Here is a 23,483-nt window from a genome sequence, read left to right on the forward strand (position 1 = left end):
GAAAAAGAGAATGAATGCTCCTAAGTGGGTAATGGGGACAAGGGAGAGCAGAGAAAAATAGGGTCGGTCAGCCTATAAGAGAAAAGGATAAAAGAGGAGTGGGTGCAACAAAGAAAAGGACTGTGGTTGAAAAACTAAGGATGTGACAGAATAGAAGAGAAAATAAGAGGTGAGGTCATCAGCTGCACAAACCATTTTAAGAATATTTTCCAAGCCAGTCATTCCCACAGTTATGTTGAGGTCAGTCATTTTTATCTGTTTTAATATTTTTTTCTATGGATTCCTTGACTGATGATTTGTAGAAAACTAAGGACACTGGATAATAAACAAACCAATAAAACAAAAACATATCACTCTGCTATTGAAATGGGGTAAAGTAGTAACTCCAGCTTTGGATTTTAAAAGCGCTAATGAACTCAAAAACAGAAGACTATTGAAGTGTTTGCCATTCAGGTACAGCTGTAGAAGCAAAGGATTTGGTCTTACTTCTTTGAAGTCAATGGAAAAGCTATCATTGATTTCATTGGAAGTGGGATCAAGCCATAAGAGAAGAAAACAAGAGTGTTGAAGAAATGTGTGTAAAGTTTTTATATAGTGGACATAAACAAACTTGGCTACAGAGAAATTAATGAATGAATTTTAGGTCCGATTTTTAAAGGGGCATCAACCTGCCCTCTGGTGTTTTCTGTGAAATTTTGTAGACCCAGCTAATTGCATGTCCACTTGATATCTACAAATCAGGTAGTTAGATGTCATCAGTAGGGCCCTACCAAATTCATGGCCATGAAAAATGCGTCATAGACCATGAAATCTGGTCTCCCCCGGGGAATCTGGTCTTTTGTGTGCTTTTACTCTATACTATACAGATTTCACAGGGGAGATCAGATTTTCTCAAATTGGGCGTCCTGACCCACAAGGGAGTTACAAGGTCACAAGGTTATTTTACGGGGGTCGCAGTATTGCCACCCTTACTTCTGAGCTGCTTTCAAATCTGGGAGGATGGAGAGCAGCGTCTGTTAGCCAGGCACCCAGCTCTGAAGGCAGTGCCGTGCCAGCAGCGGCAGCACAGAAGTAAGGGTGGCAATACCATACCATGCCACCTTTACCTCTGCGCTGCTGCCTTCAGAGCTGGGCGGCCGGAGAGTGGTGGCTACTGACTGAGGGCTCAGCTCTGCAGGCAGCAGCGCAGAAGTAAGGGTGGCAATACCACACCATGCCATCCTTAGTTCTGCACTGCTGCTGACGGCGGTGCCGCCTTCAGAGCTGGGCTCCCAGCCAGCAGCTTCTGATCTCTAGCTGCTCTGAAGGCAGTGCCGCTGCCAGCAGCAGTGCAGAAGTAAGGGTTGCAGTACTGCAGCCCCCCCCGCAATAACCATGCAACCCCCTCACAACTCCTTTATAGGTCAGGACCCGTAAAATGACAACACTGTGAAATTACAGATTTAAATAGCTGAAATAATGAAATTTACAATTTTAAAAATTCTATGACCATGAAATTGACCAAAATGGACCATGAATTTGGTAGGGCCCTAGTCATAAGGATATAAACTGAATGAAATACATGCAAGGGAGCCTAAGTGGCATTCAGATTTTAGTTATAATTGCATGGATTGAATTATATATAGTACTAACAGAAGAAAAAACACCCATGTGAGTGAATCAGATACTGTATTGTTTTCAGCTATGTCTATCCAAGGTATTCATATGACTCTCATCACTGTTGCAAGCACCTCTCAATCTCTAATGGATTTAGCCTCATTACACTGCTGTGAGGTAGGGCAGTGCTATTAGTCTCTGGATCTTGCACAAAAAACAATAACCAGAAAATAATCTGTTTATAATTTTTTTTTAATTTGTTGCTCATTAATGTAAGGGTTGCAACTGACCACAGCTACGAATGGCTTTCCTAGGTGCTATGCAAACTTCAGCTACCAGTGTACATTTCTGCTATTACCTTTAGCCAGTCAGAGAGAGGAAACTCTCAGATGTGCTCAAATGTCCCAGTATATGTGGTGGGGATGTGAGGAGGATTTACAATCTGCCTTTACAATAGGCTGAGACCATCAAACTGATTTATACTTGTAACCTAAGCTAGGATTTCAACCAATTTCAGACATTAAAGTCAGAGGAGCTATTCTGATTTGCAACAGCTGAGAATCTTGCTCTAAATGATTTTCAAATGCACCTTGTGATAATAGATTACAGACACAAACTGTCACTACAACTTCATTTTCTTCATGTACTTCAGGTGGGTCTTAATTGCAGTTTACTGACAATGCAGCTGGATACATGCTGGAAAAATCAGATTCAGAGCTCTTGTAATCATTTTTATATTCTGTCTCACCCTCTACAAAGCTACAACCTGTAAATAGATTAAAAATAGGATATACCAATTGTAGTTTTATGTAAGAGAATTCCCCCACTATTTTAAAAAAGATGAATATAAGCTTGGAAGTGCTGTACAAATTACAGCTAGATAATTAAAAATGCACATGTGCAAGGATTTGCTTCAACACTTTCTGAAGTGACGGTAGTGCTTGTGATATGTCCTGGTCTGATGTCCTGCAGACCAAATCCTCCTTTAGTCTGTTTATCTGCAGGTATAGTATGGGCAGCATTAGTTGCATTGCTCAACTAATATGCATTACACCTGAAATGGAGGGATCACTCTTGATGGCATGGAGACTATGGGTATAGTAGTTTAATTTTCAGGCCCATTCAGTCCTTGGCCTCTCTACTAACAGTGGTCCCCATTGTTTTGGTGCTCTTTGTAATGTGGACCTGTGCATCAGAAATTGCATTAAGATAATTTCCTATGGATCACCAAAGACCCTTCAGGAATGACTTTTAGGAGTTGGAAAAAATTTCAAAAGCACCTAAAATGATTCACTACAGGAAGGATGTGGATAAATTGGAGAGAGTCCAGCGAAGGGCAACAAAAATGATTAGGGGTCTAGAGCACATGACTTATGAGGAGAGGCTGAGGGAACTGGGATTGTTTAGTCTGCAGAAGAGAAGAATGAGGGGGGATTTGATAGCTGCTTTCAACTACCTGAAAGGGGGTTCCAAAGAGGATGGCTCTAGACTGTTCTCAATGGTAGCAGATGACAGAACGAGGAGTAATGGTCTCAAGTTGCAATGGGGGAGGTTTAGATTGGATATTAGGAAAAACTTTTTCACTAAGAGGGTGGTGAAACACTGGAATGCGTTACCTAGGGAGGTGGTAGAATCTCCTTCCTTAGAGGTTTTTAAGGTCAGGCTTGACAAAGCCCTGGCTGGGATGATTTAATTGGGAATTGGTCCTGCTTCGAGCAGGGGGTTGGACTAGATGACCTTCTGGGGTCCCTTCCAACCCTGATATTCTATGATTCTATGATTCTATGATTTACAAGCATAGGTTCCATTTTCTAAAATGGCTTAGACACTTGGGGCCAGATTTGAACAGTATTTAGGCATCTAACAAGCATATAGATGTATAGTGGGATTTTCCAAAGGGCTTAAGCACCTAATTCCCATTGAAATCAAGTTTGAAGGGTCTGCATTGTTCCAATACTAGGATCATTGCAGATACAAAAATGGTGTGACACAGGGTGCTAAATTTCTTGAGACTCATTTTAAAATTAATTTTAACTGAAACAAATTAATGCATTTACTTGTAAAGACTCAGAAGATTCATTGTGTGACCTAAGTGTTGTAATTTTGGGGAGGATACGCTGTATTCTTCATGCATAATGAAGAAATAAATAGGAGTTAGGTGTCTAGGCACTTTGGAAAATACCATTAGGTATCTATCTGCATTTTTAGGCACCAAAATATCTTTAAATATCTGGCTCTTAAGAACCTAGCTTTCGTTGAAAGTCAATGGGATTAGGTCCCTATGGGCTAGATTCATAGAGGGACTTAGGCACCTAATTGCCACTTTAGGCACCTAAATCCCAGAGTAAGGCACCACTGGTATTCACAAAACTGGGCTCAGCTTCCGCCATGCCCTGTAGGGGTCAAAACTTACTCAGCAGTAAATGTCCGTACATGCTTATGTGTCTGCCTCTGAGCATGTGCACTGCAGCCTCACTCTAGGCTTCAGGATGCCAAAGCCCCAGTGCAATTCACAAACCAGAGGAAGATAGGTGTTCCTCCATCTAACCTGCCTGCAGGGCCCGATTTTGTAGGTGAACTCAGAGTATGCCTAATTCCACACAAAATAGCTGGATGAGGAGGACCTCCCTCATATCTTTTGGCCCAGAGGTTAAGGTCCGCACTTGGGCAATGGGAGGTCCCCCACCCCCACCTCAAGTCCACCCTTGCCTAAGAGAGAGAAGGGATTGGAACAGAGATCTGTTACCTCTCTGGTGAGTGCTTTAACCACTGGGCTGTGGGATATTGTGTGGGGGGGCTTCCTCAGTTTCTCCTGTTGAAGCTGTTCCACTGTGGCTAAATAAAGAGTCATTGGGCCAAAGAGAGTTAGAGCGCAAACCTGCACAAGAATGACTTTGTAGTCCTGCTGGTTACAGCACTCACCCGGGATGTGGAAGAACCAGGATCCAGTTCCCCTGTGCCAATGACTAATTAGTTCTGCACAGTGGAACTGCTTCTACAGGAGACTGAGGTAGTTCTACCTCAGAATATCCCACAACTCAGTGAGTAGGGCACTTACTGGAGAGGTAGCAGATCCCCATTCAAATCCTCTCTCTCCCTCAGACAATGGGAGGACTACAGGGTCTCTCACATCTCAGATGGGTACCCTCATCACTGGACTAAAAAGGGGGGAGCTGCTGCTTGCCAGAAATACCGTAGGTGCTTCACTCCAGAAGTGGGTTCATAGCTAAGAAGCCCATGCAGAGATAGACACTGAACTCCTGGAGAAGGGTGGGGCTTACGGCGCATCCCTCCCATTGGCTAGCTTAGGCAGGGAGACACCTAGCATGCGGCTTTTGTGAATCACGTTCTTAGGCATCTATCTTCCTCCGTTCATTGCTTAGAAAGGCTGAGCACTCAACTTAGGCTTTGTGAATCCCAATGATTTTCTATGTACCTAAAAGTTAAGTGTGGCAACGCTGAGTGTTGCAACACCTAGATTCCAGTGTGCATTTAGCCTTAAGTCACTTTTGAAAAATGGGAGTTAGGCTCCTCAGTCACACAGGCACTTTTGAAAATGCAACCCTTTGCCTATATTGATAATTCACTTTGTAGTCAGCCACTAATGTAGTTGTACCAGTTCAAGCCCCAAGTGTGGACAAGAAAAACCCCAGTTTGCACTGATAGAGCTTACCATTACCAGTTCAAGTCTGGTTAAGGTAACACAAGTAAAAAGCTTCCAAGTCCATTACTAATCCCCTGAGGAATTCTGTTCACTATTTGTGTACAATTGTATTATTAGATTGCTCTTCATTTTTACAGGCAACACTGGTTGCTTTAAAAGACTTTTTTAAAGCATATGTTTAATCCATCTCCTCTCCGTAGCTTCCAACAATCAAGGGTCAGGTTCTGCTTAGAGCTGTGTGTCGCAATGCATGGTTACACTCAGAGCTGTTTATTTCAACTCTGTGTCAAAGGTTTGGATTCCACTGTCTGCTGTAAAACAATTAATCCAGAATGCAACACAAATGGAAAGTGCTCCAAACCAAAATCTTTTAAATAAGACGCAAACTAGGGCTACTCCTGCAAAGAGCACAAGATGTTTAGTAGATAATCATTAAAGATCAAATGCTACCTTCTGTTACGTGGTGCACTGGGGGGCTTGCACTGTTTCACTAAGTCTATGACTACACTTACCGCAGGCACTACAGGTGTAGCTACACAACACAGTGAAAGGCTCCGGTAACACCCTTTCCCTGCTGCCTCAGTCTTTCACTGCAGTGGGGAAAGTCTCTGCCAGCAGGGAGGGAGTAGGACACTACCCTCCTACAAATAGCATGTGGCCATGAGAGGCACTGTTTGGGTGAGTAGAGAGCTGTGTAGGGTATATAGCCTGGGGGTCAGGCATGTAGAGCACCCTACTTACCTAAGCTGTGTCTCACTGTCTAGACTGCTATTTGTATCCATGCTATGACTGAACTTGGCCCTAGGCATTCAATTTGGTCAGGTTTTATGGTTACATCTTGAATAATATATAAAAGCAATTAGATTCCATGCACCCCCCATCACCACAATGGGAGAGGAAACTAGCAGCCAGTACATTTTTTTTATTAAAAATATTAGTTGGTTTGTTGGGTAAAGGAAGGAGGTGAACTCTTAAAGTACTCTACCACCTAATCTGGTAAACTGGTTTGTGTAGTTCTGTAGCATTGTTAGTAAACTATTTTATAGTACCTTACTATGGAGTGCAGATAATGCTCTGATTAAATGAATACCAGGAGCCTTTGGTAGCTCCTAATCTATGTCCATGATAACATCCTCTCATTCATTTTATTTGTTTTAGTGATGACACTCCAAATGTACTGATAATTGCATGCACCCTGTTCCTAGAGTAAATAAGTCTGAAATGTTCTTGGACTCATATTGTGCACTAACTTCCTTTGTTTAAATTCCTTAGACAACGTCCATCACTGTCTGGCACTATTGACTTTTATACGCAATGACAGCTTGGCAGTGTGATTCTAAGAGGCTAGTGGGTTTAGAAACACTGAACATATTAAAATATATTTGTGTTTTAGACACTACAAGTATAGACCAGTCATGGTTACTAACAGTGTTATCCACTTTCTCTTTAGTCAATGAAGTATAGAGGTAACCACTCCCCTATATCTTGTACTAAAGCAACGTATTAATATACTTAATGAAAGATTAAAGATAGGAAATGTAAAATATACTGTCCCTACAGCAATGTTAACTGATCCATTAGTTTTGCTATGTATGCTAGATCCATTAATGTATAGTAGACGAATTAGTTTTAAGGTATACTGGATCCATGTATAGTGTACACTAGATCCTTTCCTTTTTACCAATCATCAATTTTCTCCTGTTTCTGATTTTGAGAGAGTTTTTTGGGATCATTTTGCTGCGTGTGTGCTGTGTGTCTGTTGTGTGTGGTCCAGTGAAGCAATTACAACTCTCATTTCACTGGTCTCAACAGCAGCCTGGCATCATCAGCACCTGTTCTGGGCTCCCTAGTCAGCCTGAACAGAAGAGTGGCAGTGATGGAGCTAACGCTGGATGAATAATGAAAAAAGAGTAGTCACTGCATTATTTATTTGAAAAATATCCTGACATTTGTCAAGTGAATCATGCAACTAATATCATTCAATCAGCTGCTGCTATCACAGAGAATGCAAGGATTCATTAGCTTTGATTAAGTATATTCAGAATTGATTTAATATTTTAAAAATTCTCAGTAAGGACTATGTCAATGCTAAGTTTCAAAGCGTTGTTTATTCTCTGACATTTCTCCCCCACTCCACCCTATTTGGTCAGAAGTGTCTAAAAGGGCTTAACTGAAAAATAAAATCACCCTGGGGTACAGAGTAAAGGTCAATCCTGCAAACACTTATGCATGATCTTAACTTTACTCATGTGAGCAGCCCCACTGAAGTCACTGGGAGGACTTATGCGAGTTAAGTTAAGCACATGTGTAAGTGTCTGCTTGCTCCTGCCAAAAGCATGGAAGATGTTCAGCCTCAAAAATAAATAAAGAAGCAAATAGGAAAAAAAATAATAATAAAAGAGGGGAAAAAAGGAATGGGGAAAAAATGTGACATGTGTTACCTTAAACATAGCAAGCACTGGGAAACACCCTCTGTAGTATAAGAGTCAGATCTGGTTCTTTCAAATCGTTATCTTATTGACCTTCTGTAGTCAACATGTCAAGCCGGGATTTATGATTGCCTTTCCCTATGGCTGATGATTGTTTTACTTGTGGAAATGAAGAATTGGATTTTAAACAGCATAAGACTCAGAATAAAGAAATGAGTCAATGCCTGAGGAACCCAATTCAATCCACTGTCTCAGTAAAGGATACTCCCTTATCCCAGATCAAGTCAGAGGAGAACACAGATGCCACACCCCCAAACAAAAGTGGAAATGAAAAATACACAAAGAGTATTTAACCAATGCATGCAAACCCCCTCCCCACCAATATGTGACCATTTCATAGAGCTCATTAAATCTATACATGGCAGCATGATAAATACTCATTCAATCTACAGTCTGGAAGTCATCTGTGTTTTATTCATCTCTATATTAGCATCCCAACCGCATCTGATCTTCTGGATCTTCTTCCTAAGGCATGGGAGAAGCAGGACGCTTTTACAAAGCAGGACTATAATAGGAAGAAAAATGGCGATCATAAATGTAGGGGGGGTGTACCACACAAATTGGTTTACGTCAACCCATTTATTCCAGGCAAATACCAATGCGTGAACTGTGCATAGCAGCAAAGCTAAATACCCCATCTTGCTCTGGAAAGAGAAAAGAACACAAGTTAATTTTTTTCCCCAATAACAGTAAAAAATGTACTTTATTAGGCAGACGTCGTAAGCACCAAGGGCTTGATGCATAACCCACAAATGTCACTGGGCTTTTGATCAGATCAAAGATCATTAATTCAGTAACTAAGGGGCTCAATCCTACACCCATCAAAGTAGTGGCAAAATTCTCTTCGACTTTAATGGGAGAAAGATTGGGCACATTTTTGCAACTTTTCCATGTAGCAGCGGTATAAATGAGATGTCAAGAGAGATGGGTGGTCTATGGTGCTACGTACAAATCGTACTTTCCTCAGAAGACATAAGTTCATTCTTGATATCAGCTCAGTTTCCCCACATGCCATTTTTATCCTGCATTAGCAGAAGGATGGTTGTGACTTGATGCTTTGTTAGGCCTTTTCTACCCTTATTTCTATAAGAACAAAGATAGATTTTTTTTTAAAATTTCTTGCAAAGCAAATTATTACAATCAGGAGCTTCTGATGTTCCACGCAATGAAAAAACAACAGCCCCATTTAATAACTGTAGAAGAGCTCGGTGCTACCTTCCTCATAAAGAAATAACTCCCCCTGACGTCACTGGATTTGATTTAGGATGCTCAGGGAATTCAGGATTGGGCCCTAAGAGAAAAAAGTACTAGTAGCACCACTGGATTTGAATTTTCCGTGAAAACAAAAATTGTTTTTTTTTAACTTAACTTTTCATAGTAATCACTGGGAAATCATACACTGTTCTAGATATCCCTTCACATAATCAGATTGATGCATTATTTGTTTACAAGACTAATCTAGCATATTAGTGTTATTCTTCTGGTTAGATGGGCTTCTTTACCTTGCTGCTGGTATGGGCTGGGCGACGCCTAGTTGAAGAAGAAGGTGGGCATAACTGCTGCCCTTTCATTTAGGACAGCATAAGAAGCTATTGAGCTCCTCTAGAGAACTGGGACGCTGAAACTCTAGGCGCATTACTCAGAAGAATGGCAGACGCAAGACAGGTCAGAAACAGAGCCACATAGGTGAAGGGGTTTCACTGGCTATTGTTTTAGTGGAGATGTGCGTGTCTGTGATAAAAGCAGGAGGGAAGGAAAAACACCACAGAAGCTGAGATACAAGCAGTAGAAGGCCAAGGGCACAGTCAGAACCAGCCCTGGGAATGTGTCCCTGAGAGAGCTTTTGGGCTAAGTGCTGGCTGGAACTGAGAGAAACGAAACTGTCTTGTGCTATTTGATTCCTGCTGTGTTCAGGGAAACAGGACTTTGACAGGTTTTTCTTTGGAAATTAACAGAATTTTATCAGAGAAACACTGAAGTATCAGCTATTTCTCCTCTACTGAAACAACCCTCTAGATCCTGAATCTTGGCTTACTGGTTGGGTCAAAAAGGGATAACAGTACTTTAATATGAATAACCAAAATTGTGAAGTAGAGGCCCCTTCTGACTACCTTTCCCCAGCTACTCTCTATACACCTGAGAATTTTCCCCACAACTGATTGCATCTCAAGTTACAGTATATATGATCCCCCATCACTGCATTGTCAGGAGATACTCATTGATGACCTAATGCAGAGTGCTTAATAGGTAATCAAACGTTCATGTTTAGGTGCTCAGGGCCTGATTCACCACTCTGCTAAACCAGTTTTACACTGGTATAACCTCAGTGACTTCAGGGGAGTCTTTTTAAATTAATGCTAATGTAATTTAGAAGAAAACCCCAGCCCCTCAAACGGATGTTTAGGTGGCTGAAGCAAGCACATGTGGATGCTGAGCTTGGTACATATGTAAGATTGATTAGGTGTACCTATGGGCAGAATTTGACCCCTTACCTTTTCAACTAGATTCCTTTGCTTTGAACATACCTTTTTTGCTGGAGAGGGAGAGTGAAAGCCTATGTTTATGGTAAGGACCTGATCCTTGCCCTCCCTTCCGTCTGCTTTGTGCTGCTGAGGCACATCAAGGCATATCTGGGCCAGTAGGAATGGACCAAGGTATTACTGAAATGCCTTTTATGGCAATGATACTTGGCCAATGGAATGATCCCCAAGTAACCATCACTGTCAGTGGCCAGCCCCTGGATTAGTGGAGCAGAAAAGTGGCCTTTCCCCCTACCTTGTCTCCTATATTGAACACAAGTTGGCTTGGTCCCAAGGATCTGGCCTTAATGGTTTGATATAGGATGTGGTAGTACAAATGCCTCTCTGCTGCCCTGCCAACATAGCGTGATCCTGTTCTGGACTCAAAATAATCTCATGTTAACACCCTTCTAATACTTGGTTTTATGATCAAGCCTCCAACAAAGGTGCAAATTGTGGGAGTGTTTTTTGTGATGGACTGCACTGAGCCCACAGTCTCATTTCTCATGCAGTAGGCCATGGAACAGCAGTCTGACTTTTTAGAACCAAGACTATCAAGTTGGTGACACCAGAACTAGTGCCCTACAGGTGTGGGGATACTCCTTGTCATTAACAATCTCTAATCTGCAACAACATTTTAGCCTACCAATATGTCAATCTTTTTTTTCCATGTAACAAATAAAGTAGAATGTTTGTTGCAAAGCAATTGGCAAATGACACTGAGTAAACTTTCAGACTGGTTTCCATGAGCACTGTGATGTTCTGATATTTTAAAAAAAGGCTATTACTGCTGATCTTAATCTATAATATAAAATCCTCCAAGAGCACACAGATCACATGCACTGTTTATGTGTACCTGAATACAGTGGAACTCTCTCCAGGTCAAAGAATGGCTGACAGATGGAACTGATGTTACTGCCAGTATGGTCAGCAGAGCTAGCCCCAGAATTCCTAGAGACACATAAATCTCCATTCTCCAGACATCATGTTCAATCCAGGCATTTTCCTTTTTTTGCTTGACCTGCCAAAAGAACATCACATTTAATGTGACAGACTGACACAGGACCTTGCTGTTCCCAAGAATTGTAGTTATTTACATTAGAGTCATTTATCCATAAGCCAATACTGGGCTTTGTTTTCACTCCCTTTCCTTTGCTTTTGCCCTACAAATGGGAACGCAGCCAAGTCTCTGCATTTAACTCTGAGGTTATTTACTTCTGATGACAAAGTTTGCATCAGTCTATTCTGAAGGAAAATCACCTAGATTGAGAAGTGTTTACTGAATTGAGCAATGCCTTGACCCAGAGGAGACTTGTCCTGCAGCCTTTGTAACCTGACTTCACAGGAGGAGAATCTTTATTCTTTCACAATCAAAATTCCACCTATTGCTAAATATCATATTTGGAAGATTCTAACAGGAAATATATTAACCTGGACTATTTTAAGGGGCTAATCAGCAGGCATTCTCAATTACTTTGTTATCCTGCCAGGATAGCTATTTAGCTCTAAAAATTACACTCGGCCCATTGAGCTGCCCTGAAAACAATGGTCTGTACAGAGGAATGGATTAGACTTCAGAGGACCTTGATTCTCCAGGTTGTTCTAATTTATGGCTGCCTGCAACAGCCCCGAAGAGGCCATTGCATCAGGTAGGGATCATCACAATGCAGTGTGCTCCAGTCACAGTCATTCTGCCCTGACATGGCGCCAGGACACTCTCTGTACCGGGGGCTGCGAGTGGCTTAGCAGCACTACACTACCTGAGGATACGCTAATGCCAGGGAAATTCCCAGCAGGCCAGCTTTTTGTAAATTCTGGAGCAAAGTGCTTGTGCATGTGCTGAATTCTCAAGAAGCTGAAAACACCCTACCCTCTTTGAGTCACACACGTCTACGCTGTTAGCTAGCGGAAAGCTGAGATGGGACTTTAAGTCTAACACCACTTCACACTTATTTGTTATATATAGGACAATGACAATTGGAATCAGTACCAGGAGCTGTGTAGATAGGAAGACAGTCAGATGAGGATCTCAAAGTACTTTACAAACAACTAATTACCTGTGAGGCAGGTATGATTGGCGCTGTTTTATGGAGGACTGATCTCAAACCCACACAGGGGAAGTGACTTGCTCAAGAGTTTGCAGATTCATTGGCAGAGCCAGGATTGACACCTGGAGGGTGGGACTCTTATTTTCAGGCTTTAGCAATTAGATTCTGCTCTTTCACTTTAACATACCCCGGCCTGTTAAATGAAGCAATATATATTTTGTGGGTTAGCCCATAGGTTTTTAAACAAAGAGCTTTGTGGCGGCTGCTTCAGATTCAAATGAAAATCTTTCTCCTCACAGGCTTCTCTGCGAGAGTTGAGTAGATGTGAGATCAGGACTCTGTCAATAAAGAAGTTTTAGTTCGATATTTGGACCCAGTCATACCTGTTGGTACGCCCAGTTCAACAGCTTGTATCTGTAAGATCTCCTCATTGGGTAGCACAAGCTATAGCATGCATGCATTGAGGCAAAGAAAAAACTGAGAAGGCCAAGCTGCTTTCTTGATAACATCCAGCCATTCAGCCACTGTGGAAATCGTTTATACTTGGTCCCATAGTGGAGCTGGAAACCTGCAGCTAATATTCCTGGTAAATAAACCAGTGCCAGAAGGGTGATTGAAACCACTGGTAAAACTTTGTTTATGACCAGGATTGGAATTTTATAGAAAGTGTTTTCATTAGTAGTGACAAAAGGGTGGACGACATCTCTCAGAAAAGTATAGATAAATATTAGCAATGAGGCTATAGACGCTATCTTCAGTGGCAAGTGCCATTTGGGGAAGAGATCCTGCTTGCAGTATTGATCTGAAGGGTATTCAAACTCATCAAAATGACGTGTTTGATGTAAATGAAAAAACGCAACTGCTTCTTGGGTGTAGGTGACTTGCAAATCCGTATTCTGAAAAGGATAAAAAGAAGAAAAATGTGTCAAGTTTAAGAAATTAAAGAATCCATCAATCGTGTTAGACTCCTGCATTATTGCCCTTTCACCATACGTTTCCCTTACATTATACAAACAGTAACATAATAGTTATCAAAGACAAGACAGCTCAAACATGTGAGGTTTCACCTCTCAGATACTTAGGTACCTAGCTGATCTGTGCTGAGGCAATTTAAATCTAGATTTCTGGTTCCCTATTCATCCTCTAAGGTGGTTTCTGAATAGATTTTCATTCCAGGAAGTTAACTACCACAAGAGAAGATTTCATTATGACCTCCTTTGATAAGAGGGATAAATTTCAAGACACAGATTAATAATGTAACCCAAATGATGCACATGGCAATGGAAGCCAGAGTCTGTATAATACAACATTCTAGTCAGCCAGTGATATTTTAACTGCATTTGCAGGAGAAATTGAAAATTTTTTGATTGATGGTACATAGACGGTAGAAACCAAAGAGCTAGGAGTGCACATAAGCCCACTCCACACTCAAGTCCCCTCCTCCCTCACCCGATACACATAAGATCTAATAGTTTCCTGCCTCATTTCCCCCTTCACAAATGATGTGAAATTCGATCATCTCAACTACAAAATTGAAATTTCTTCTGCCAGGTAGGCATGGCTTGATTGACTTTCGTTGAAGTTGGTGGCAAAACTCTCATCAACTTTGGTGGGAGCAAAATTAGGCCAGAACTTCAGCATAACACTATAGCATGCATTACAGTCAGTAAATTTAAAGACTGTCCTGTGGTTATTACCTCTTGCAGAGGGAAACAGATTAGAATTTATGTTTTCCTTTTATATCTATGCAATGATGGGATGCTGGTAGAAGTTTGTGTGGGGGTGGGGAATTACATTTATTCTTCACAATCCAAAAGGAGTGTCTCCCTTCATAATCCCATACAAATAAAATAAAGCCTCAAATAAGCCAGAAATGGTTCCATTTGAAGACATGTAACTTGTCTTATGTCCAGAACTCAGTGAAGAAGAGTCTCTGTACTAGATTTGGGAAAAAATAATTAGCGACAGTAATTTGGAAGTTCTAAATTTGCCTCACGTTAGGACATTGGAGGACTCCCAAACACAGGTGCCAACTTTCTTCTTTCTGGGTGGGTGGTTCACCCCTGCTCCGCCCAGAGGCCCTGCCCCCACTCTGCTCCTTCCCTCAAGGCCCCACTCTTGCTCTGTCTTTTCCAGCCTCCTCTCTGCCCCCTCCCACAAGCGTACCCTGCCCTCATTCTGCCTCTTTCCACCCTGCTCTGCCCCCCTCCCTCCAGCACCTCTTGCCCGCTGCCGAACAGCTGATCGGCGGCAGGCGCTGGGGGGAGGAGGCAGAGCAGGGGAGGAGGGGGCCCGCCAAGCAGCTGATTGGCGGGTGGCAGGTTGGTGGCTGAGCACCCACTATTTTTTAGCGTGGGTGTTCCAGCCCCGAAGCACCCGTGGAGTTAGTGCCTATGCTCCCAAAGCAGGTTCAGGGCTGTCATCCAGCATCATTCTCAAGAACCAGACTGCTCCATATGACAATGGTGCTGACACAAGTCTGAGAGGAAAATTCAGAGAGGATGTGCGAAGCGGGGCAGCATGTAGCCCATTGGTAATTGGGTGCAAATCTACAATTCAAGCTGGGAGTGTAATTTCCAGCTCAAGGAGACATACCTGTGCTAGCTATGATTAAGTACTCTAAAAATAGAATGTAGTCCCAGTGGCATGAGGGGTTGGTTGAGCAGCAGGAAGGGTAGCCAGCTTGCGTATGCAACTGTCCAAGACCACAGCACATACTCAGGGAAGCTAGCTCCTCCTGCCACCACAGCTACACTCTATTTTTAGCATGCTAGCTCCATCAGAGCTAGCGAGGGTATGTCTCTTTGAGCTGGTAATTCCACCCCCAGCTCGAAGTGCAGGCATACCCTAAGGCTTTGTCTTCACTGACAGAACAGCATTTGGGTTTTTGACAGCGAGATAACAGGTGTGCATAGTGATCTCGCTGTAAAATCCTAAGTGGAGACAAGGTACTCACAATGGTTACTGCGTGATAGTGAGGTGAGATCAGCCCTCCTCTGGGGTTTGACCTAGTTTACCTTATGCCTTGTCTCCAGTAGGTTTCACAGAAGGACAGCTAACATGCTAGTTATCCCACAGTAAAAGCACAGCTTGTCTGCCTCTGAAGACAGACTCCATTAGATGCGCTCAGGCGAGGGGTATCCCTATGCTGCAATCAGAGGTGTGACTGTAGCTCAGGTAGACATAACCGGGCTAGCTTTAATCTAGCTAGTATGGCTAAAAACAGAAGTGTAGCTGTGGCAGCTCAGGGTTCAGCACGGGCTGTAGAAGCCCGCTGGGGTCCTTGAGTACCTACTCCCATCACTAGCCCACGCTGCCACATCTACACTGATACTTTTAGCAATGACAGCATGAGTAAAGCTTGCCCGGCTACGTCTGCCTGAGCTGCAATCACACCTTGAATGGCAGTGCAGACATTCCGTAAGGAGAGGCAGACTGAACTGGTGTAACATACATGCTGAGAGGACAGAAGGTGGGGTAAATTATATGCACTAAGATTCATCTGTGAACTTGGCTCAGAGGTTCTGACCTTTTGAAGAGGTAGTCTGAAAGGCCTAATTCAATATTCAATGATAAGAGATAGCTACCCTCAGAATAAGGCATTAGTTCTGTGACTCAGCACCTACTGAGGCTCTGGGGAATGGGCGGGCACAAGCCTGCCCACATCTAAAGGCCCCTCCCCCCAGCCAAAGGGGAGGAGCTACTTGTCCCAGGCCTCAAGCAGATTTGGTGGGGAAACAAATGAAAAAAACAGGCAAGGGAGTGGGGGTCACAGGGTTAAAAGCAGGGAGCCAGAGGTGGACACTGAGCAGAGAACCCTGGACCGTGCCCACTGCTTCTCGAAGTCACCCAGGGAGCTAGTGGACACGGCCCAGAGGAACTCTGCCCAGAGACATGACTTTAGGGAGGTTCAGAAATAGGCCCCACAGTCGCAGAGCACCTCCCCATCCAGCTTCCTCCTCCTGCAGAGGCAAATTTTTGCTGGAAAAGATTTTTTTTTTGCTGGATTTTTCTTTTGGGGGCAGTGAGAAAGACATAATGTTCATTGTGAGACAACTACTTTAAAAAGACTGTCTTTTAAAGACTGTCCTTTAAAGAAATTTAGGGATTTCTTACTGGAATAAAATGATTTCTACTGTGCTTTCTTCAGCTAATAGGGCACAACTCAAATCCCTCATGTAGCTCTGAACTGTGCTGCCACTTCACTGGCCCAAACTGTGTATTTAAGCATGATCTCTGACTACACAGAGTGAAATGTCTTTATCTTTTTATCTCTTCATGATAATATTGTTACAAGACTTAAAGATGAGCTGATGAGATCCTCATGTTATGGAAACAGTTAATTCTCCAGAACGACCCAGGTGAGAGATCAAACATTTGCATGATGCATATGAGCTTTTTTTATATGTATGTTACCGAATTGTTATGGTTTCCCGTATTTCTCCCAGGCTCCGGTTTCTGAACTTCATCCTGATCCAGAGTGTTCCTGCTCTCCATTACAGAGGAACCCTGAAAAATAACTACAGGATGTAAGTCATCAAGTACTCAAATGCACTGCTTCAATTTTGTTGTTATTTTACTGAAATGCAGAAATGACCATAGTTTTCATTTGCCATATGTTTTCAGGGCCATTTGCCTCCTATGGAAGTGACACACAGCCTGTGGCTTTAGAGTGGTACATACTTCTTTGGGGCTTTCATGGCTCTAACAGGAGTTCCTTTCATTTTTTCCTGATCCTTGGCAGAATGAGGATCATGAGACCACTCAGTTCTGTCTGAGACATTAGAGGCAGCACAGGTAAAGCTAAGCAAGTTGAATGGACTTGCAAAGATCATGTCAATCCATAACAGTGAGGTTAAGGTGTGAGGAAGGGATAAAATGGAGAGAGATGAGGGCCTGCAGCACTATCCTCTTTTGGTTTCAATGCTGCCATTCTAATCATCCTTTCTTGTACCAGTTCACACAGATTTCCAAGAGCACGATCTGGCTTGGAAAGACAGATGGGCAAGTGATATTCATGCATTAAGACATGCAGCTCTTATTCTGATACTGCACATTCTAGAAATGAGAATCCCAACAATACCTGCCAGCTATTAAAGGCTTGTGATATTGTGGAGGATGTAGTGAAATTGACTGGTTTCAGAGTAGCAGCCGTGTTAGTCTGTATTTGCAAAAAGAAAAGGAGTACTTGTTGCACCTTAGAGACTAACAAATTTATTTGAGCATAAGCTTTCATGAGCTACAGCTCACTTCATCGGATGCATCTGATGAAGTGAGCTGTAGCTCACGAAAGCTTATGCTCAAATAAATTTGTTAGTCTCTAAGGTGCCAAAAGTACTCCTTTTCTTTTTGAAATTTACTATGATGGCTATCAGCTGGGATGACAGCTGTTGTTGCAAAAGTAACAATTAGAAGCCAATTTATCAGTTTTCTGGAAATAAAAACAATCCTAATAAGCAATACTGAAAAATAAACTGTGTGAGAATGAATGCATGTTCTCATCCAATGCAACACGTCTCAGCTGTGGAGCTGCATACAAAGAATCATTGGGGATGGGTCATGAAAGTGCACTTGTTTTCTTGTGCCAGAATTAACGAAATAAAATATCGGCTCAATGTCCAGTAATGAGATGTGGGTTAGGAGGGTCCATAATAGGAGACATTAATAATTCTACTCTGTGGTAAATGCTAAATGAATTGGTAAGAAGCAGCCAACTCCAGTGCACCGACTGAGACAAAGAAAATTACATTTAAAAGCCCAGAGGTTGAGGAAATAGCTAAATAGAATGATGGCTAAGTAGATCATAATTATTATTGTGTGACAAAAGTGTTGTAGTAACTCCTGTCCTCACTGCATGTCAGCTCAACTTCCCACCTTCTACAGTGAAGCAGTAAAACCATTTAAAACCATAAGGGACAAGCTCCTGCTGTGAATATAAGGTTTGCTGTCCACTTTAAACTCAGCTGGTAAACCAAATGATAGTTTTCCTTCTGATGTGATCATTCCATTTTGTAACATGAAAGCTGACTCAGAATTATGCTAAATAAACAAACTAGGGTCCAAAATCTGCAGCCCTCACTCAGGGAAAGCTACCTGTGAAGTCAATGGGAGATTTTCTGGAGTAAGGACTGCAGGACTTGGCTCTGTGAAAAGAGAAATAATAAACATGATTAGAACCTACTGTGGGAGTTACATCTGAAAATCTGCTGTTATATTTGCAAAATTACAGCATAGGTTTCAAGAACCAAAAGTTTTTCTTTTAGAGAACTCTCTGCATTGTTTGGATATATGCAGTTTCTTAAAAAAAAGAACTTTCCACATTTGCATTTAGCAAAGCTTTTATTCTGAACTTTGTGGAAGATCTAGTGAGAAATACACAGTATTTGGAATAGTTAAGGTATTGTTCAGCGTTTCCGCTACAGTCAGAATGGGATTAGATCTTCTCCAGGTTTTGAGACACTGTCCCTAAAATTAAAGCGACCCAGGTGAGGATGTAGTACAATCTGTGAACAAGCATTTCGCTTTGTTCTTCACGGAAACAGTCTAAAATCTGTTCCAATCAGCCAACCCAGCGGGGTAAAAAAGTCAGACTGTCAGGCACAGGAAATATGAATAAGCTGCTGTTTACTGCAAAAGGGAGCATTGCCTGGAAACATTTTCCCAAGACTCGGGCAACTTCTGTACAGGCAGCTCAGATTAAAGCCTGGAAAACTAAACCAAACAAGACTTTGTCATCCCGAGTCCAGGGTTTACTCCCTTCCCTTTGTGGGCTATAAAACCAATTCTTATAGCGATTTCTGAGTCACCAGTTGCAGGAAGATACTGATTGAATTTAGCACGGGGGGGGGGGGGGGAGAAGGGGACTCTGGAGTGAAATGAAGTTAGAGGTTGCTCTCCAGGACTCCTCCTGTTCCGGTTGTAACGGGTCGGCTGAGTTTCTAACAGTCTCCCGAGGGCCCACCAGTAGCTCAGCTCAGCAAGTATTTGATTAATCAGGGCAGGGCAGGAGAAAGCGAATCTACTGCTGCTGTTTGTCTGTGCGAACGTACCCCAGCCACAAACGCGGAGCTGTTAGAAAACGCAGAGATTAAACCGAAGTTACTTACAAACTTTCTACCTCGGTTTAGGTACCTCCAGGCTCAGGTCAGGGTGAGATTCCAAGGCGCGCTGGCGCAGCCCACAAGCGACCTTGGAAGTCTGATGCCCAGCCTTCGGCGTGCCCATTCTCCCTCCTCCTTTCCAGCTCCGCCTTCTGCATCCATCCGGCTTCACCCCGCCTCCGCTGGGGCTGGGTGAAAACTGGATTTGCCCGAATCCTGTTGATTTTCGTCTACACAGCCCTCAAATTGTAAGAGCTCACTAGAGATCAGGTTTCACCGCGCCTTCTGCACCAAAAAGCCCTAGACCCATGCCGCCCGGATGGGTGGCAGAAATCCCTGGATCCGGCAGCTGAATTTTTCTGGATCCAACCACGTTTGCCCCTGCCCCTTCAAATTCTAATGTGGGAAGTGCGGACACATGTAGCCGCTCCTCTCACCCCAAAGCCGTTCAGTCCCCAATGAATCCTGGCACATCAGTGCCACCAATCCTTGGATTTGGCATCTGGGTCCCGCGCGATCCAGCCAATTTTTGGCTCTCACCTTGCAAATTGTACTTCTTAGACAGAAGGCGAGACACCTCACTGCATCCTAGCGCAACAGTGGAGGAAAAAGCCGGAGCTAGCGCCCCAGATCCTGCCAGTTTGGGGCCCTAGCTCCCTCCCCCCCAAATTTCGCTGCCTAAATAGAGAACGTCTTGAGCTGTTCTTTCCGCTCCCTGAAAATCTGGGTCCTGAAACAGTGGCAGATAATCCCTTGTTCCCTGTCCTTCTTTTCCTTATCTTCGCCAATCGTCCTGTCGGGGTCCTCCAACGCTTTCCTCTCTAACCTTTCTGCACTTTGTCCCTGCCTCTTCTTACCAGATATTCTTGCCCTACCAAATAGAACACAAACTTAGGCGCTCCCTTTACACCAAACATAAATAAAAATAAATCTAAACCCCAATGTCTGCCTCCTCCGGTCCCAAACCGACATCCAAGAAACTACTCCTGCCCCGCTGCCTGCCAAATACCCTCCCTACATCCGACAACATGCCTCGCCCCAATTGCACGTTCAATTCCGATCTCCCTCACCTAACCCTGCTGCCAGCCAAACCTGTCTCCTTCCTGCTGACAAATTGCACTTCTCCAGCCCTGTCTCTACTAACGTAACAATCACGATCAAAGTCTGCCCTGATCTGGCCCCTTTTAGCTCTCGCAATTCTGACAAAGCTGACCCACCTTGGAGATGCATTCAGAACACTAGCTCTGGATTGTGTTCACACTAGTACTGTGGATTATCTTGTTGGCATTTGGGAAATTACTGACATAGATACAAAACGCTATTCGCCTCTCGCCTTTGATTTGGTGTGGATTCTACAGAGCACAAGGTCGTCCGCGCTGAGCCGCGTGGCTGGCGGCAGATAAGAAATTGCCTGGTGGGATATAATTTTTTTCTCCTTTCGGGCTCTTTGTCACGCTTTAAAAATTACTCTCAGGGTGACATCTAGCGGTAGGAACATGAGTGGAGGCACATGGCTGCTTTAATCAGCTACGGGTAGTGTTGTATGTACAGAGAACTGGCTCAGTCTTTATCTAAATATTAAGGTCCAAAGGCGGTCATGCTCCCATTGATATCAATGGCAAAACTCTCATTGGAAAGTCTCAATTGACTAGTTTAGTGGTATCTGGGCTATATTTATTAAGTTACTTATCACATGACTAATATTGTTTGGCTGGGGGTTGGGCAATCATACTATCTCATTGAAGCTGTTGGTTACGACAGCCAACTTCCATTCAGGCTGAACAAGGGAACAATTAAGTGACCCTTTGTTTAGTGAAAGGCGAAACAATGGAAAACCACTACCAAAGGGCTAGACTGCTTGCAAACCTGGGCAGTGGCTAGACCATGCAGTCCAAGATGTGTCCTGAGTTTCTGTTAACAACCATCAGGGTGGAAGGATGGATTTGATTGCAGCTGTATATAGGGGTGTCAAAGGATATACCTGCTCTGTAGTACTCCCTTCTAGCCCAGCATGGCTCAGGAGCACCTACTTCAGTTTCCCTTTCACTCAGGGTACCATAAAAAGTCCATGCAGGCCAGATATTCAAAACATTTTCCTTTCTGGAGTCCAATTTATTAAGTCCTACACAGTCTTTCAAAAAACCCAAACAAACTTAAAAAGCCTTTATCCCCTTTTCAGCTAGGCCCAGCCCCTCCTCCCCAAGAACACAGCTTCCTTCTTTCCCCAACACCTCTAGCCTGAAGATTGGCCTTCTTTACAGGCCATCCCTCCTGGTATCTTCTCCCTGCTGATTCAGGGTCCTTTAGGAACCTTCTTACTCCCTGCAGTGTCTGCAGGCAATTGCTAACAACTAGCAACAGCTGTCTCCCCCTTTACAAGGCTCAGGTGCGTTCCTGTAAGCCCTATTAGGCAGCAGGTAATCAATCCAGATGCACAGGTCTTAAAGGGACCAGTCACTCTGTGACAGGGGGAGAGAAGAGGCAGCAACCTAGCAGAAGTAGATAGTGAAGGCAATGAGGAAGCAAAGACAGTGAGAGATACACATGTAGCATGATTCTGAGAAAAACTAAGCAAGGGTGCTTTTGGGTAGAGTGCTAGCTGAAAGAGACTTAGGATGTGAAGAAAGGTTTCAGAGTAACAGCCGTGTTAGTCTGTATTTGCAAAAAGAAAAGGAGTACTTGTGGCACCTTAGAGACTAATCAATTTATTTGAGCATAAGCTTTCCATAGTATGCATCCGATGAAGTGAGCTGTAGCTCACGAAACTTTCCAATGATGGAAATTCCACAACCTCCCTAGGCAATTTATTCCAGTGCTTAACCACCCTGACAGGAAGTTTTTCCGAGTGTCCATCCTAAATCTCCCTTGCTGCAATTTAAGCCCATTGCTTCTTGTCCTATCCTCAGAGATTAAGAAGAACAATTTTTCTCCCTCCTCCTTGTAACAACCTTTTATGTACTTGAAAACTGTTATGTCCCCTCTGTCTTCTCTTCTCCAATCTAAACAAACCCAATTTTTTCAATCTTCCCTCATAGGTCATGTTTTCTACACCTTTAATCATTTTTGTTGCTCTTTTCTGGACTTTCTCCAATTTGTCCACATCTTTCCTGAAATGTGGTGCCCAGAACTGGACACAATACTCCAGCTGAGGCCTAATCAGCACAGAGTACAGTGGAAGAATTACTTCTCGTATCTTGCTTACAATACTCCTGCTAATACATCCCAGAATGTTGTTTGCTTTTTTTGCAACAGCATTACACTGACTCATATTTAGCTTGTGATCCACTATGACCCCCAGATCCCTTTCCGCAGTACTCCTTCCTAGGCAGTCATTTCCCATTTTGTATGTGTGCAACTGATTGTTCCTTCCTAAGTGGAGTACTTTGCATTTGTCCTTATTGAATTTCATTCTATTTACTTCAGACCATTTCTCCAGTTTGTCCAGATCATTTTGAATTTTAATCCTATCCTCAAAGCACGTGCAACCCCTCCCAGCTTGGTATTGTCCACAAACTTTATAACTGTACTCTCTATGCCATTATCTAAATCATTGATGAAGATATTGAACAGAACCAGCCCCAGAACCGATCCCTGCAGGACCCCACTCATTATGCCCTTCCAGCATGACTGTGAACCACTGATTACTACTCTCTGGGAATGATTTTCCAACCAGTTATGCACCCACCTTATACTAGCTCCATTTAGATTGCATTTCCCTAGTTTGTTTATGAGCAGGTCATGCAAAACAGTATCAAAAGCCTTACTAAAGTCAAGATATACCACATCCACTGCTTTTCCCCATCCACAAGGCTTGTTAACTCTCTTTGACAGGGTATCAGGTTGGTTTGACATGATTTGTTTTTGACAAATCTATGCTGATTGTTATTTATCATCTCATTATCTTCTAGGTGTTTGCAAATTGATTGCTTAATTATTTGCTCCATTATCTTTCCAGGTACAGAAATTAAGCTGATTGGTCTGTAATTGCCTGGGTTGTCCTTATTTCCCTTTTTTATAGTCTTCTGGAATGTCTCCCGTCTTCCATGACTTTTCAAAGATAATTGCTA

At 43.0% G+C, this 23,483-nt stretch overlaps 1 protein-coding gene across 10 annotated transcripts; it reads right to left on the minus strand.

Moving 5' to 3' along the window:
- Nucleotides 1–7,160: 7,160 nt before the first annotated feature.
- On the minus strand, nucleotides 7,161–20,842 carry STEAP1 (STEAP family member 1). 10 transcript variants are annotated; one of them, XM_043541234.1, is made up of 6 exons: nucleotides 19,434–20,625; nucleotides 18,410–18,459; nucleotides 16,733–16,836; nucleotides 12,700–13,212; nucleotides 11,125–11,289; nucleotides 7,161–8,393 (listed from the first exon to the last, which is right to left on the minus strand). In XM_043541234.1, exons 1-6 carry the CDS (start codon nucleotides 19,538–19,540, stop codon nucleotides 8,136–8,138), a joined length of 1,197 nt encoding a protein of 398 aa, XP_043397169.1. In that variant the 5' UTR covers nucleotides 19,541–20,625; the 3' UTR covers nucleotides 7,161–8,135. The 10 variants fall into 10 exon arrangements, with proteins under 10 accessions (XP_043397169.1, XP_027683437.1, XP_043397171.1 ...); XM_027827636.3 differs by having other exon boundaries at nucleotides 16,733–16,825; nucleotides 19,423–19,560; XM_043541236.1 differs by having other exon boundaries at nucleotides 19,423–19,560.
- Nucleotides 20,843–23,483: the final 2,641 nt, after the last annotated feature.

This window comes from Chelonia mydas, chromosome 2, assembly GCF_015237465.2.
Source record: "Chelonia mydas isolate rCheMyd1 chromosome 2, rCheMyd1.pri.v2, whole genome shotgun sequence".
In the NCBI taxonomy this organism is placed as follows: domain Eukaryota; kingdom Metazoa; phylum Chordata; order Testudines; family Cheloniidae; genus Chelonia; species Chelonia mydas.